Genomic DNA, 18327 nt, shown 5'->3' on the forward strand with positions numbered 1-18327 from the left:
AAAAGATTTTTAAAAATTAGTTGTATTTGTTTCTTAGGAGGTTTTGTGCCATGGCATGGGAGTAGAGATGACAGGAGACCTTGGGGGAAATATGTTTTCATCTACCACATGGGTCTTGGGGATAAAACTAAGGTCATTCAAGCTTGATGGCAAGCATCTTTACCTATTGAACCATCTCACTAAACCCCCAAAAGTGGTAGATAGTGTTAGAGCATTGTGTGCTTTCTAAGCAGCAGATTCATCTCTTCAGCCCCTTTAGTATCTTAAGTAAATCATACTCTTACTACACATGTAGGGAAGAAGCAAAACTACACTACTGTTTCAGAAACGAAAATGAAACTAATGCAAGCCAATTACAGTTCTATAAAAGTCAGTGTTATGCCACAGTGCTTGGTAACAATTTTTTCTAGTTGCTTAGTTAACAGAGTATTATTTGCTGACAAGATAAAATACAGAGCTTTAATTTAACACAGTTAACTTTTACCTCTGTGTTAGTCATCTTTCCATTTTTGTGAAAAATACATGAGAAAAACAACTTTAAAGGAAGAAATCTTATTTTGACATAGCGTTTCAGAGATCTCAGTAGATGATCATTTGGCCCAGGAACTTTGGGTCTGTGGTAGAGTAGATCATATGCCAGAGAACTCATCATCTAACAGCTGCTTAACCTTGGTGGCCAGGAAGCAAAAAGGGGAAAGGAACAAGGGTCTCAGTGTGTCCTTCCCTACAGCCAGTCCCACTTAGAAAGTTTCAGCTCTGAAGAGCGGCATCAACTGAAGACCAAGCTTTTAACATAGAAGCTTTTAGGACCAGTGTTATTTTCTGGAGATCATAGGGTTTAAGGCAACATCTTAGAGGCAGAAAGCTGGACTGTTAGGAGACAAAAGTTTCCTGTTTCTTGATCTAGGACTTCCTAGTCTCCAAAACTAGGGGAAATAAATCTGTTCGTTTACAAATTGCACGGTCTTGTGTTATGCTCTAGTAGCAACTTCTACTATATGTGAATGAACAGTTGTTCAAATGAGAACAGAGATCAGAAGTTTAGGTACCATATTAGTTTTAAATTAAAAATAAAAACGAAGAAAATCCTTTAAGAACTCCTTCATTTACTTTAAAAGAATCTAGCCTCCAGAAGCTGTTAATAATGCAGCCTTTGTGCTCCTGGCCCTGAACAGTTCAAAGGGAAGATTGGCAGTAGACTGAAGAGCTGGGTACTGAAAGCGTAGGCACATAGTGGTTTCCTGTAAAGCCAGTGCCATCAGAGCTTCTGTAACTTAATGTTGACAAGCGATAGAAAGTCATCAGTGCCTGACTTTGAATAAGCAGAGGGGCAACCTTAGTTTTAAATGTTTTGCTGTCATACTTAAATACAGCATTTACTGCAGGTCAGGGACTGTTTGCTTATAATAAAGATGGGTGCTATTACTTCAAAGATTAGGCACAGAAGGTTTGATATCTTCCCAGAGGTCACAGACCTAGTTAGTATGTGACCAAACCTAGATCCAAATTAAGGACATTTGACTAGAATCCACACTTCCCTCCCTCCCCCCCTGCCCGCCCTCCCTCTCCCCTCCCCCTCATTTTAAGACAGGGTCTTACTGTGTAGCATTGGCTGGCATGGAACTTGCTATGTTGACTAGAATGTGTTGGAAGCCATTCCATTATACGAAGTTCAGCCTGCCTCTGCCTCCAGAACATTAGGGTTAAAAGTGTGTGCCATCATGGCCCACCAAAGCCTCACTCTTAAATCACAGTGCAGGGCATTGTAATATACTTTGTTAAACAACTTGTGTCCAGAATATATAAAGAGCTTCTAAGGAAATAATTTTAAAAATGGTCAAGCCGGGGATGGTGACACATTCTTTTAATTTCAGCACTCAGAAGTCAGAGGCAGGAGGATCTCTGTGAGTTTTAGGGCAGCTTGCTCTACGTAGCTCATTCCAGGCTATTCAGGGCTACACAGTGAGACCCTGTCTTTGAAAAGAGAGAGATGAAAAGATTTAAAAAGAAGATAACCACATGACCAAATGAAATGTTGTTAGCTTTCATTAATCTTAAGAAAAATAAAGCAAAAAAACAGACAAATAGCCCTATAATGTACACAGTACAGTAAGATTTAAAATATTGAAAACATCAGATATTAGGGATATAGAACAACAAGCTGTCATTTTTTTGATGGAATATATAATTACAACTACTTTGGAAAACAATTTGTAAACTTTTTATATAGCTAACCATGCAGCTGTCTTGTGAACTAATAATTGCATTTCTCAGTAATTAAGAGACATAAAAGCATTGCTAATAACAGACTTGTATAGTCCCTATCAGCTACATAGTGAGTTCTAGGCCAGCCTGGGCTACATAGGACCATTTCAAAAACAGGATCAAAGAAAAAGAGATCTGTATATGAGCTTGATCATAACTTAAAACTGAAATGATCCAAGTTCCTCTCAGTGTAAGAAAGGGAAATGGTTCACCTAGGAGACTCCAGTAAAATTTACAAAATAAACTTCGGATACACTTAATGTAGTGAGTTAAAAAAGTATAATGATAATACTACTTGCTTCAAAGTATATGAAGGCTTATCATGGGCCAAGCTGTCTGCAAATTATAAATAAAAACAAAGAGGGCGCAGGGGGCTTCTTTGGTGTGGTAGAAGTATCTTAATTTCCATGATGGTTCTACATATCTTGTCCCTTTGGGCTTCTACAAGTTAAAGTGTAAATGAAATGAATTGTCATCAACAAGCATTTGTTTTTCACACTTTTGGAGGATGAGAAATTGAAGATTAAGTTGTCTGTTTGGGGTTCTTTTTCAAGACCATAGGTGGCTCCCTTCTAGCTGTGTCACCACATGGGAGAAAGAATGACGTAGCTTTAAGAGTTCGTTTTCTAAAGCTGATCAAATACGAGGGCTTTGCTTTCATGACCGAAATATTCCACTGCCTCATCATGCCTTCATCTTTGGGTTTAGATAGCAATGCATTCTGGAGGGACACAAACGCATGTACTGAGCCGCACGTGTACATATCTATAGACTTAGGTGGTGCCTGTGTATTTAAAGTGGATGCATGCTACTGTGTATGAAGTTACCTCAATAAAAAAATAAAGATTTGCATGGGAGGGCTTGAAGGGAGTAAAGGGAAGAAGGGAATTATGTAATTAGATTTTATAATTTTTAAAAATTAGAAAAATAATGAACAATAGAAGCTAGGGAAGAACTTTTGGACAAGTGCAGTACCATATGAACAGCTTAGAGCATGCAGAGATACATTAAAAGGTACAGAACTGTTGTGTAGACCATCAGCTGATACTTATAATTAGCCCCAGATCTAAGTTGTATCCAGTATACTTTTCTAAGCTTGCATGGTTCATTATGCAGACTTAGAGATTATTTATTAATAATTAGTAAAAGTTTTAAAACAGAGTGAGGGCTTAAATGTCAGTTGTATAGGACACTTAATGCATTAAGTGACTATCCTAGGTTTTATGTCAAAAGTCATTCATTTGGGGAGAGCATTTTGAAATGGAACTAGTCTCTTAAGAGTAGAATGGAGCAAAATGAAGACATGGAAGGTTTCCACAGATATATTGGATTAATGACTAAACAGAATATTTATCCCTCTGTGATTTATAAAAATGATGTAGGCTCCCCACTCATTGGTAGAAGATTTTAAAAATGGGCTTCTAAGTCTAAGCATGCTTATTTCAACATTTTGTTTATAATGTATTCCAGAAAAGTTGGGGGTTTAGAAACAATTAAATGAGCTAAAATAAATACAGCAATATTTTGTCCTTGTAATGTTGCAGCAAATGAATTAAATATAGGCAAGGTGACAAATTCTCTTTTGGATCGATGATCACATATACAGCGTGATCCAGATATGGTCTATCTACCAAAATGATGAATTAAAATAGTCCTGTAGTCTTATTATGAGTTGAACCTTTAAAATAAAGAACAACCTTCTGTTTGTGGGTTTCCCCCTTTCAGTTAGTTTTTTCCCCCTATGGCTTATTATGGAAGTAAATAATAAACATACTACTTGCTACATAGCAATTACTGTGGTATTTGGCTTCTCAAACAAAACTCGCTGGCTTTCTTGTTGTTTCTGGAAAAGCTAATTCCTGGTCTTTGTGTCTGTTTTAGTAATAGTTATGCACGAGTGCGAGCTGTGGTGATGACCAGAGATGACTCAAGTGGTGGATGGCTACCACTCGGAGGGAGCGGACTGAGCATCGTCACTGTCTTCAGAGTCCCTCATCAGGAAGAGAATGGCTGTGCAGACTTCTTTATCCGTGGAGAGAGACTCAGGGACAAAATGGTAATGATTAATAGAGCTATTGATGTAATTTTAGGATACTTTCTGAAGAAATGAATTATCTGTTTAAAATTTTGGTATATCATTTACGTCAGAGTTAATTTTGCCTGTGACTCAATGTTTATTTCTTGGGAGTTGTTTTTATGTTTATGTTAAAGACAATATGCACCTCTGTCTGTCTGGATCTGACAGTAATGTACACATCTTGCATGGGGCTGCTGCTTTACTGTATAGATTAACTCCAGAATGTTCACGAATAGCTCTTCATCCTTCCCCACTTTGGGCCAAGGATCAGCAATCCCTAGTCTGAAGGACAGATTTAGGCATGCCACCTGTTCTTTTTATTTGTTTTTTAATTCAGACCATGCGCTGATGATGTTTTCTTGTCAGAGGGTGGGGTAGGGTGTTGTTTTAAACATTTTCAATGGAGCTGATGATGGTGGCTCATACCTGTAACCTCAGTTGTTACTGAGGAGGATTATGATGTTTAAGTCAGCCTGGAATACATAGTTCTATGCTATGCTGACCTACACAGTTAAAGACTTTATCTCAAAAAGCAAGCGTTAGTAAAGTCAAAGAATCATAATTTTGTGACTTTAAAAATTAGGTGGAATCAAATTTTAGCATCCATAAATAAATTCTTCACTTAAATTGTTTGCAATATATATATGTTTTGCTTGCATATTTTTTGTTCATTACATGCATATCTGGTGCCTTCAAAAACCAGAAGAGGGTGTTGGGTCCCCTGGAACTAGAGTTACAGGTGGTTTTGAGCTGCATGTGAGTGCTGGAAATGGAACTCTTTGTCCTCTGAAAAAGCAGTCAGTGCTCTTAAGTACTGTGCCATCTCTTCAAGACACTCTGTACAGGGCTGAAGAGATGGCACAGTACTACAGAGTGTCTTGACTTTGGCTGAAGCCATTGATTATTGTAACTGTTCTCATGCTATAAAGGCAGTTGAGTAGCAGCAACAGAGGCCTTAAGTGTGTGGCCTCTTATTTTTTTTTAAATATTTATTTATTATGTATACAATATTCTGTCTGTGTGTATGCCTGCAGGCCATAAGAGGGCACCAGACCCCATTACAGATGGTTGTGAGCCACCATGTGGTTGCTGGGAATTGAACTCAGGACCTTTGGAAGAGCAGGCAATGCTCTTAACCTCTGAGCCATCTCTCCAGCCCCGTGTGTGGCCTCTTAAAGAGAAACTTTGCTTACTTCTGCCTTAAACTCTTGGGATCTCAGGTTTTTTTCTATTCCCCATAATTTTTTTTTTTTAAATAAAAAGACATAAGATTACATACTGGCCAGTCTGAATCTCAACAAAATTATTTTTCACCTTTGTGGATGTTTTCTTACATTAAAATATTTTAAAATGATAATCTAGTTTTTGATGTTAGTTGTCCTTTTTTAATTTCTGTGGACAGCTTATTCTCATTTTATCTGAGAACCAAAAACTACAGCGTACAAGTTGAGTAACATTAGTGTCATTTGTGTGTCAAGGAAAGAGCAAATGCATAGAAGCAAAATAGAAATAGTGTTGAAAATTTCTTAAGATACTTTAAAGTAACTAGAAATCATTTAAATTTGTTAGATGAGTTCATAAGCATATTTAGCCTTTGTTATTTCTGTCAGATGTTTGAGATGTAAATAATTCTTTTGTACAGGAACATTTTGAATGTTCTTTTTTTAGGCTGGGTTTTGGATTTCATAATTTTTTTTTACTGATGGATCATTTTAGTAACTTAGAAAGTTGCTAATCTTTGCTCAGATTTCTCCCATAGTTAGAATTATCATATATCATCTTGAAATCCTCCCAAGACCACTGTTTTGTGGTTTTATAATTACTTCTTAATGGTACATATGACACAACGGATCACAGTTAACTAGAATATGTTTAGTTTTGAGGAAAACTCCAGTTAAATCAGAGGAAAATGGAATAAATTTAATGTGTCACCTTATAAAGTTTAAAAGTGATTCTTTGCACACATAGAATGGTGTCTGCATATTTTAAACATGGAGATGCTAAATAGTGACCATAATGATGTTGCAAGTAGTTTGTCCTAGAGTATAATGTTTCTAATTTGATATCTGAGTATTTTTAAAAATAAGTTGTAGGTTAGAAACTGTGTAAAGAGGAAGGATATAAAATGTTTCTTCATGAATGTTTGGTAATAAATATTTTTTAAAAAAAATACAAGGCAAATGTGGAATAAAATTTGGAGGAGAAATATTTTTAAGTAAGAGCATATCAATAGGAAAAGATGACCTAAATATAAGATAGTGTTTACTTAATGTTAACTAAGGAACCCAATCAGTATAATTTGAAGTGAGGTTGGTTTGAGGTAGCTCAGGTTGATGGAGACAGTGAGTGGTCAGTATGTAGCTCTTCCATACAACTGCAAAAAATGAGCCTGGGATTCAGAAGACAATCTTATTTTCAACAGTAGGAAACGGAATGAGGAGAAAGGGAAAGAGAGGGAGAGCACACATATGCAAGCACAGAACTTCCTCCTGGGATAGAGGATCATCCATGATGGTTAGTGACTAAATGGGCTTTTCTGCCAGAAGTACTGACCTCAGGAATCAAAGCACCTGTTGTTTTACTTAACTGTTGACTGTTAGTGATGCAGGGACAATAAGCAGATCAAATGTTGGCCTGGAGGAGACATTGCATACAGTTGGAAGGTTGCAATGTTTGTTTCAGGAATTAGCTATAATGAAGCATTCTAGGTTGTGAGGACTTAGGCACAAAGATAGCAATAACTCATGGGTATGTCTTGAAAATATCAAAGTAGACAGTCTCAAGGCAAAGGAGACAGGAGCATTGAAAACAAGAGATGAGAGTGTCAATTCTATGACTTATTTTGTTGATTGGTTTTAATTCTAGCGCTTCTATTTTCTCAAAGGCTCCCTGACTGCAAATCTGGAAATCCATAAAATTCTTTCCAAATTGATAATTGTTTTCTTTTAAAGGTTTTCCTAGTAAATAAACATTGTATTTTAATAGTTTTCTGTGTGATAAGTTGCTAGAAACTCTCCTATACTCTTTTGTGGACTGAATCTTAGCATTCAGTCCGTTTGATGAATTAAAGAAGTGAAGTTCTTGTTTTTTTAGACTCCTGAATGAACTTGCACCCTTTAAGAAAATAAATAATAGGAAAAGTTGCACATGGCCATGGCTGACCAAGACACATACAAGGTGTATTTAAGAATGTTTACAAGAATTTAGAAACATTTACTTGATTTAAGAAAACCAGCCCCCTCCTTCCAAGTGATGAACAGAGCCTTGTTTTAACAAAAGACTGACTTCCAGCCTTTGATTTGTGATTACTTGTTATGCTTCCTAAAACAAGGGAATTGTTTAGGGTGCTTTGAAAACAAGAACAAGGTTATAAAATAGCTACCAATGTAAACAGTGATTACAAATGTAATTTTGAAATGAAAAGAGGAAAGATGCTTGTTTATAGTATGGAAAGTTGCTGAGGAGATCAAGGAATTATTTTTAGAATTAATGAGTAATTAGATTGTGGATAAACAATTTATAAATGCTAAAATTTCACTAAAAGTTTTTCATTTCTTCAACAACAATGGTATTTATAAAAGTGGGGTTTTTGTTTGTTTTGGGTTTTTTTTTTGTTGTTTGTTTTGCCTTCTATTGAGGACCAAGACAAAATTAGAATATTTCCTGGGAAGAAGATAATTATACAACACCAGTCACTTTGACCCTGACCCCCTTTCTATGTTAGGGAATCTTAAAACTCTATATTGAAATTAGTAAAAGTACAGAACAAGAATTTTCCTGCTAAGCTTTCCCACGATACCTCTGAATTGCTTCACTGTCAAATGGCAGTACTGTAGGAGTATGCTCCACTAAAATCTAAAGGATTTGACTAGCTTTTACTTAGGGTTTGGCCTCCTTGGCAGTCCTGTCTCCTGAAAGACACTGTTGTGTGAACTGGAATATCACAGTTAGGAAGAGGGAGGAGTGGGAGTGGAGGTGTTGTGCTATTTCTGTGTGCTGCCCTCAGCAAATCACAGCCTCTGACTTCCACTTTCAGCTCTGACCTTCACAATTGCTCCCCAAAGAAGCTCTTCCGCCTCTGGGCCTTCTCTTTCTTCCTGAGGGCTCTTTGTTGTCTTGACCTTGGTTCTCTTTCCAACAGGTTCTTCTGATATGGTTGATAGTCAGGGCTATTCTGTTCCACTTGGGACTCTGTGGTTTTGTACTTAAATTTTATGTCTATTCAATTACTTTGCCTGTAATTTTCTCCTAAACTCACTAAATTCCTCTGTCTTTAGCATTTTTATTAATTTTTATCAGCAATGTTTTTTCCTATCTTGTAAATTATTTTCTCATCCATTCTGTGCTAGGCAGTAAGTTGGTAAATTTTTGTATCAACTATAAAAGCAACATCATACAGCATGCCCATTTAATAACTACACATTAAAGCTTAGAATATATTGAGATTATATTTGGGTTCTATTTCTTCCTTCCAAACCCTCCTTTGTACTCCCCACTCTCCTTCTGATTTGTAGCATTTTTTTATCGGTTGCTATCGCATAAATATATATATTCACATATATATGCTTATTCCTAAATATAACCTGTTGAATCCATATAATGTTACTTGTTTTAATTCTAAATTTTTAAAGGTGAGTTGTCCTTCCAACCATATAGCACATAATTTGTCAGCAGATGCTTGTGCCAAATTCAGTTAAAAGAATTGGTGTTGACAGAGGTTTCTGTCTGGCAGCCATTCAATCCTCAAAACACACAGAGGTCAACATTAATTATAAACTGGTTGGCCTATTAGCTCAGGCTTCTTAATAGCTCTTATAACTTATATTAACCCATAATTCTTATCTATGTTAGCCACTTGGCTTGGTACGTTTTATCAGTGAGGCATTCTCATCTTGCTGCCTCTGCATCTGGGTGGCAACTGCAGACTGAGTCTTTTCCCAGAATTCTCCTGTTCTTGTTGCTGGCCTCAATTTCCTGCCTGGCTACTGGCCAATCAGTGTTTTATTAAAGCAATATAACCCGTAAATCTTTACAGGGTACAAGATCATTGTCCCACAGCAAATTGGGATTATGAAAATGAATTAAGAAATCTCAGTTCTCACAGTATATACATTCTAATTAAAGTAAATATTAAACAACAGGCTAGGTAGTGCTGGAAGAAATGGAAGTTTTTCTGTCAGGAACTTGAGTAATACTCAAGAGTAGCCAGTGACAGGTTGACTGAGAAGATTGGGTAACATTTGTGTGAAGATGATTTATATTTTAGTTTGTTTGTTGAGGTTTCCATATCTTGAGCATTCTTAAAGTTGAGTACAGTTATGGTGTTAGTTTTGGGTAGTATATTATATAAAATCTCAGACATTTTGGATTTGGTAAGTGGAATCAGAATATTTGTTAATAGTAGTCATTGATGTAGGGATGAACTGTGATATGTGATCTCTCCTGTTCAACCAGACTTTCTTTCTTGATCTTTGTTGTCCTCCTCTGTATCTTTTTTACTTTGCCACAGAGAAGCCTCCTAATTTTATTGTCCAGTTTTACGTAGTTCTATTTTTTCAATAATTTTCCTACAGAGAATCTTATTATGTCAGAAGAAAATGATCTGGCCTTACCATTTTGTCTCATCTATTTAGCCGTATCTTTCTCAAGGATAGACTATCAGGTATTTTCATGTTATTGCTTGAGTACCTATAGATTAGCTGAAGCAATGTATATTAAACTTCAGAATATGCCTACTCTTACAAGTATGAAACTAATGGCCCCAGGGTTAAGAGCTCTGGCTGCTCTTTTAGAGGACCCCACTTAGATGCCTAGAACCCACATGGCAGATCTCAGCCATCTGTAATTCCAGTTCCAGAAGAAATAGTGCTCTTTTCCTGACCTTAATGCCCTAGGCATGAGCACATCGATAGACATTCATGTACATAAAATAAGTATTTAAAAAGTTTAATTAAAAAACACTGTAGAAAAGAAGGCTCTAAGTCCCCATGTCCATTTTGTTGCCACAATCCAAAAGTAGAGTACTTTGAGGAAGTCAGCTGTGTTATGAATAAATGGAATTGGGACAAATACCCACAGTTTTCAACCAGTCAACCCTTTCCTGTGCATTTCAGGGCCAGTTCACCAATGGCAGAAGTATCTTTGTGAACACTCGTAAGTTTTGTGAGTTTCTTTCAAAAGTAGTTTTACAGCAGCTATTTCTTTAATGTGGCTGATGCCTCTTGAAGAGGAAAAACCCTGCCTCTTACCGTTACTGTTTGCTATGTTTTGGAGCCTTGTAATACTTGGTTCCTGAAAGTTAGGATTGGGAGCTAGCTAGTTACCCTTTTGGCTGCCTTTATTTCCTCTTTCAGACAGCTTCACCTTTTGTACTTTGACCTTCCCTTAGCCCACGCTTCACATATCTTAAAATTCAATTTTCTGTTTTAAATGATGATCATCAGTCTGTTCATTAGTTACTCAATTTCTTTGGATTCTACTACACTGAACTGATTTATACTGGCATGGTGGGTCACACTTGTCAGTTAGGTTGGCTTCATCTTTCTCTTTAGTGCCCAATGCTAGTTCTTCATACTAGGTCTCCCATTCTGATGTGCTCTGTTTATTTTTTGAATTGTAGACTGTTTTCTTGTTTCACTGTTTGTGGTACTGGATATTTATCTTAAGATCTTATATTTATTAGGCAAAAACTTCACTACTGAGCTATACTTCTGTTAAGGCTATTAAAGTTCTGTAGCCGTCTTGATTTCTGAATTAGAGTCCAAATTTTTAATTGAAATTATTGGTGCTGCATGCTAGCTTTCTCTTACTTTTATTAGACTCTTAATTATAACCTGGCTATCCACTTTTAGTTGACTGGTTAATTAATATCACTCCTGTCTGTATTTAATCATTTACTGTTGTCTTTTCATGTGCTTGGCTTCCTGTTCAGACTGCCATAATACAGTGTTGCTTGGATGGATTATGTTTTTTGCAGTTGTGGGTGTCACAGAGTCAGATCAAGGATGTTGCCTGCTTATGTTTCTAATGAGGGCACTTCCCTGTCGGGAGACTCTCTTCAAGTCCTCTGGCCTAGGGAGGAATGCTGGTATCTCTTCCATCAACGGGACACTTGCTTTATAACAATTTAGGCGCTGTGTGTCTAATCTCATTTGACGTTTGCCACTTCCTCACAGGCCCTGTCCTCAGAGAAAGCCACATTGGAGGTTAGAGCTGCAGCACAGGAATTTGCAGGGACTCAGTTAATTTACATACAGCTTCCTGCTTAACTCTTAGTTGGTAGGTTTCTAGGCAAATGTACCTTCTTATATTATTATAACTGTGTAGAGAGAGTTTGGTGTTTGCTGGCATCAGTTGTCCTCATTAGTTATTACTTTCTTGTAGAATGTGTTTTGTATTTACTTTGAGAAGTATGAATAGTTTCTCTTTAAGCCATAGGGGAATATATTCATTTAATCTTTTTCATATATACATAAAAATTGCCATCTTCTTTCTACCATTCTTGGAGTCTTTTAAAGTTCTTCCTGTAATTTTTCTTTCTTAGATACTAAGTAGATCTTTCTGAATAATGCTAGGTATTATTAATAATTAAGGATCCCTGTTTTTTTGTGAATGTATAGACTTTCTACTGTTGTACATAGAAGTATGATGTTGGCTGTTACCTGGAGAGATATCTTTTATTGTGGATGTAGCATTTTTGTCTTTCTCACGTGCCACCAGAATTTGGCATTAATTTTTATGAAATCTGGTTTAGAATGTGTCCCATAGATATTTTAATTTTATTAAACTAAATTTAGATTATTAATATTATAAACATAATGTAAAGAGATCCTGTATGTATTCTCTACTTAGTTTCACCAATGAGAGGTAACATTTTAAAAAGCTATATTATCATATTATATTAAAATATTCATGCAGACAACTACCTTTTGATTTCTGTATTAACCTTAGTCAATTTTTATTATATTTAGATCTGTATAGTTTGATCACATAAATTAACATCTACAGGCACAGTACAAAGCAGCCAACCACTCCTCCTCCTTGTTATTTATGGCCACATACATATCACTGTTAGCCTGACAAGCACTGATTTGTTTGTTCTCTGGATCACTCCTATGATTTTTGTCATTTCCAAAGTGTTATAAAAGAGGAATTGTAAGTATGCAACCTTTTAGGATTGTCTGGTTTTTATTCAGTATAACTTGTTTTAAAAATCTTTTATTGTTAGTATTTTGTAATATAAGTATAGTTTTTTTAAATATTAATCATTGACTAATGAAGAACTTCTACGTTGTTCTAGAGCCGTTTCATAGATAAGGCTACTGTGAGCATTTGTATAAATTTTACTGTACATTTATTTGTGCATATAACTTTTTTTCTAGAATAATCCAAAATAGAGTTTGCTAGATTATGTGATAGTAATTTGTTTAATGATGTAAGAAGCTGCTAGACTTGTACTGAAAGTGGCTGTGCTGTGATACGTTTGCTCAAGCGGTACCTAAATGTTCACGACATTCTTATTCAGCATTTCATGGGCTCACTTTTCAGTGTTGGTAATTGGGCATCTAACGAAAAGTCAAAGTCATTGTAGCTTTAATGTGCATTTCCCTGGTAGCTAATAGTATCCTTTCTTGGTGAGATATTTGTTGTCATTTGCCCATTTCCTCACTGGGATACTTTCTTTCTGTTGAGGCTCCAGTGCTAATTCTATTCTGGATGGTAGTTCTTGGTGGAACAATGTGCTGTGTACATGTTTTCTCCCAGTCCTTAGTTTTCTTTTCATTCTTTAATAGGCTCTTATAGAGCTTTAAGTTTTGCTAAAGTTCATTTATCTGTTTTTCTTTTAGTAGACTGCTGTTTTAGTGTCAAATCCATAAACTGTTCGATTGTCTGTTATTTCTGACGCTATATTTTATAATTTGTCATACACGTTATAGTTTTGTATTTTATATTTAAACCCATTTTAGACTAATTTTTAGTTACTATTAAAGTTAAGCTAAGATTCTCTGTCTTTGGGCTGAATGATTGTATTTCTCTGCAGCATTTGTTGAAAAGTTTGTCCTTCCTCCTTGAATCACCTTTCTGTCTTCCTTTAAGATGGTTCTGTAGGTTCTCTCTTGTTCTCCTACTTTGACAGTTTTCCTGCAGATGCTGTATCCCATGCTCCTGTACTGTGCATTAGCACAGATACCTAGGAGAGGGAGTCCTCCCACTGGGTCTTGTCTCTTCAAGATTGTTGTAGGTCCACAGTCTTTCCCTTCTATAGAAAGTCGAAGTGCTGGTCTTGCCTCTGTCTGCAGGAAGACTATGGGGCCTTGGCAGGAATGCATTTATGATGAGTCATCTAATCTCTTTGTTTAGATCTCTAAATTCTTAAACTAAAAAAAAGTGTATTTATTTTGTACTTTTGACATTAAGTTCTTTTCTTTTCTGGTTTTCTTATCTGCCAAGATTTTTGTGTTGCAAACTCCTTTTAAATATTCTGCTTTGGTTACCCCACATAGGATCTATCCCCCCTGCTTCCTTCCCCCTCCTCACTTCTGTTCTCCTGAAACCTAGGCCATTATGTATGCAAAACTGTTCCCTCATGCACAGCCCTCCACTCTTATATGTAGTTATTTCCTTGTCTGATTCTCATGCTGATTTCCTTGATTCATTAGCTGTTTAGAAGTAGAGAATCTAGTTATTTTTGCTCTTTTTATTCTAGAGAATACAGTGTGATTCTTTTGCCAAGATATATTTTATATTGTGAGTAAATTCATTTAAATGTTACACATCTTAAAGACCATCTTTCATTATAATTAATATCTATTTAACCTTAACAGAATAAGAATACATTTTTACTTCCTAACTTAAGTATACTTGCTAATGATTGAGTTAAAAAAATACTAATGTGATTTTAAAATACAGCTCTTTTACTTTATCTTTGATAACTAACCACATTCTAAGTGGATCAATCACAAATTACTTTAGGAAATTCTTGTTAAAATACTTCAAGAAAGTATTTTTATAGTTATTTTTGATTTAATATTATATTAATATGTACAATAACTTTATATTTTATTAACTTAGGATAAGATTTTTCTCTTGGGTAGAAATGAGAATGAGGCTACTTGTATGTATGTGTGTATTTGTATTCTTGTGTGAATTTCTGTCTCACTAACTCATTAATGTTCTTTAAGGTTATCATGGGGACCTGGTGAAATTCGCTCATTTCCTAAACTACTTAATCCTGGAAAAATTTTCGAGTTATGAATTAAAATTAGGGAGAGATATATTTGAAGCATACAGTCTCACCCCCCCCCCCCATAGTGTACAGGTACACACATCCCAAGACACATTTGTGGCGGTCAGACAACATTTCTTTTTGCCTTCGACCTTTTTTGAGACAGGTTGTCTTAATAGTTTGCCTTTGACTATGTTGAGCTCGCAGGTCCAAGAGCTTCTAGGAATTCTGCCTCTGCTTCCTTCTCACAGTAGGTACACGGCATTGCAGATGTGCACTGCCATGCTCATCTTTATGTAGGTTTCGGAGACATTCTGCTCAGGGACTCCTCACATTTGTGCCACAGACACTTTGTCTGACCCATGGAGCCAGCTCCTGGCCTTGCTTTTCAACTATAACTGCATTTATGAATGGCAAAATAAGCAAACCATACTGCTTCTGGTTTTAAACATATTTTTATTATGTGTGGCAGTTGCATTTAGGATCATTTTATGGGACTTGGAATTATTCATTTCTTGTATACAGGATCTTCTCTTATAAAGAAGCTCCAATAATTATAAATAGAGTTCTCCCCTGCTCTTCTTTCTCCTCCTCCTCCCTCAGTTAATGTTATTTTAAGTCAAATGTGAAACAGCTTTGTAATTTATGTGACTTAAATGGAAAAGAAGTTATTTAATTCAGACATGTAGTCTGAGATTTATGTAACTATTGTTTGATACAACATGTTCTCTGTGACATAGATTTAAGATTATCCACAAAGGCTTTGGTTGGGTGGTAGTGGTAATTAATAAGTAACTTGTCTTTCTGTCTCAGAAACCTTCAGTAGCTACCACTGTTGTAGCCCTAAAGAGTATCTTTCTGCTACGTTAAATGTATTGTATAATATCAGCAAGTTAATCCCTAGTATATAGGCAAAAACAAATTGAGTTCTTTCTGATTCATAATTTGTTGGTATGTTACCCTTGTACCTGTTGTGTATTGCATGAGTTCAGTGTTTGCACTTTTTTATATATCCCCAAGAACTCAGTGTTTTCCTTTTTTATATATTTCCAAGAGGATAGCATTTGGAAACTAGTGGTGGATAGTAGTATAGATCACATTGAGATCTTAATCTTAGAGGAAACAGTTGGAAAGTATTAATTTTAGGAAATCTAACAGAAGAACTAACTCAGTAATATTTTCAGGCATTAAGATTTAGTGACATGCTACATAATACCTAGAAGTAAACTTTTTTTTTGTTCTTCTTCCTGTTTTCAAACAATTCAGTTTACCATTTTCTAAAATACTGCATTTACTATATTTATGAATGAGTACAAGTGTTACAGTGATTAACACCTATACAGTATTTATTCTTGAGTTCTATAACTTAAATTTGGGTCTTCTTATATTTCTGTTTCTGAAAAATAGTTGTATAACAAATAGTAAATCAGCATAGATACTTTTCCACACATGTAGCCATCAGCAAAACCCTAGCACTAAGTTAACAAGACTTGCTATCAAACAGACATCAGTCCCAGTGCTTTGATGATAAAGGTTTAACAACTACTTTCATATGGGACAGAGGTAGTGATTCATAGTATTTACATACTTCTGCCTCATCTGACTTCACTCTACCGGTGTCATTGAATATAATGTATACTGGATGACATGAAGCATAGCAGTAATTGGAGTAATTTATTTCACTATAAGGTTTTATTATTAAATGTTTAATAATGACTTCCAAAATTCCAAAACATTCGTCCACTGGGCTCTACAGAACTTGTAAAAGCCAACTGTAGCCTGGTATAACCTAATTCAGTGGGTGGAGATCTGGAAAACACATAAAGCCTGCAAGTTTTTGAAGAAACTGTACACATGTGTATTTTTATGAGGAAGGATGTTTGTTAGATATGTAAGGTTGCTTCTGTGTTGTAAGGATTAGGGGATAGCCAAACATAGATGCAGTTTATAGACTTAGCGAAAGGAGGTGTTTAAAAATACCCAATTTGAAATTACAATGTCAGAAACTTTATCAGACTATATCTTGTCTAGAGGTCAGGAAGGGCTTTTCTTATGAATGTTTGTATGAATTGGAATCTTTGCAAGGTACGGGTTGAGTAATAAAGTTATAGGCAAAGGAAGTGACCTGTGCTACACCATCTCTGGGACTGTCTCTCCAGAGTCTTTGTCAGATGAGTAAAGGGAGCAGAGAGCAGAGCAGGAAACGAGAATGGAGTAGGCAGTCAGATGGGTGGGGTGGGACCATCTCTGGGCTGCAGTCAGTCATCGTTAGGATTTTAGTTTTGATCCTAGCTTTGGGAAGACTGTAAAGGTTAAAACAAAGTATACTTTCTATTTTTTTTTTAAAAGAAAGAAAGAAAGAAAGAAAGAAAGAAAGAAAGAAAGAAAGAAAGAAAAAAAAATTTCACATACAGAGTAGTTGCCCTGACTGAGGGGATTGTTAGCAGTGTGTGGAAAAGGTATGCCGGTGAAGGTGATAGCCGGAGTAGCTGGCATGGTGTTTTTGAGCATGTAGAGTGTGTGTGTGTGTGGTGTGTGTGTGTGTATGTGTACATATCACATGTTGCCCTGAGGTCAAAAATTCGGCAAGAAAAAGGCTGAGTCCAAGTCCTTGTAGCATTTCTAGTCTTAGCACTAGGAATAAACAGACTAGGAAGCAAAGTGGTTTGAAGTCATTACGACTAGTGTGAAGAACTAAAGTAGGTATGTGATCTGAGTGCTGCTTAGGTGGTTCTTAACTGGTTTCTTTTAGCCTTATAGAGTAATCTTTTTTTTTTTTTAAATATTTATTTATTTATTATGTACACATATTCTGTCTGTGTGTGTGCCTGCAGGCCAGAAGAGGGCACCAGACCCCATTACAGATGGTTGTGAGCCACCATGTGGTTGCTGGGAATTGCACTCAGGACCTTTGGAAGAGCAGGCAGTGCTCTTAACCTCTGAGCCATCTCTCCAGCCCTTATAGAGTAATCTTAACGTGTATTTTTTCTCTTTTGTATAGTGATAATGATAGCAAATGTGATAGAAAGTTGTCTGAACATCTTGGTAGAAAAAGGCTCCCATATTAAAGATAATATAGTGTTTGATCCTAGAATGAACCCTATACTAGAAGTTTTTAAAATGTTATTATCAGACAAAATTAGAATATGAACTAACAAAAGAGTATCTCCATGTTAACTTTGATCACTCACTGTGTTACATACAAGAACAGTCTTAAGGAAGACATCCAAGTATTAAAGAGCAATGGGGCATCAAATAATTACCTCCTTGGTACAGTTCAGAATAAAATAAGCAAAAATGTTGGACTAGAAATGTAGCTCAATGGTAGACCACTTGCCTATCATGTGTGAGGCCCTAAATGCAATTCTCAGCACTGCAAAAATAGACAAACAGAAATTAAATAAAATAAAAATTGTATACATTAGGATGTATAGAGCGGATATTAAAAATAGATAACCCAAGTAAAAGGGAGGAAGTCATTTTACCTATTATTGTTACTTTCCTGAACCATTTCAGAAAAAATAAAATATGAAGAAACAAAGCTGCATTATCCCACAAATTACATGAAATTTTCATTCATAATTATAGGATGTATTTAATGCTGTTATTTTCAAAGGAAGCTAGAACTTTGAGAAGTTAGCAACCCAGTGCCAGGCATGGTAGCACACGCCTTTAGTCCCAGCCTGCCTGGGAGGCAGAGGCAGGCCGTCTGTGAGCTTGAGGCCAGCCTGGTCTCCCTAGGAAGTTTCAGTCCAGTCAG

The 18327-nt window shown here is 36.0% G+C and overlaps 1 protein-coding gene across 1 annotated transcript in view; it reads left to right on the forward strand.

Moving 5' to 3' along the window:
• Spred1 (sprouty related EVH1 domain containing 1) overlaps positions 1–18327 on the forward strand; it is a 78648-nt gene that overhangs the window by 38334 nt on the left and 21987 nt on the right. The window contains exon 2 of the mRNA XM_075961762.1: positions 4147–4321. Within this exon, the coding sequence (XP_075817877.1) occupies positions 4147–4321 (175 nt within the window). The remainder of the gene's footprint in view (positions 1–4146; positions 4322–18327) is intronic.

The sequence above is a fragment of the Microtus pennsylvanicus genome, chromosome 2 (assembly GCF_037038515.1).
Source record: "Microtus pennsylvanicus isolate mMicPen1 chromosome 2, mMicPen1.hap1, whole genome shotgun sequence".
Taxonomy (NCBI): Eukaryota; Metazoa; Chordata; class Mammalia; order Rodentia; family Cricetidae; genus Microtus; species Microtus pennsylvanicus.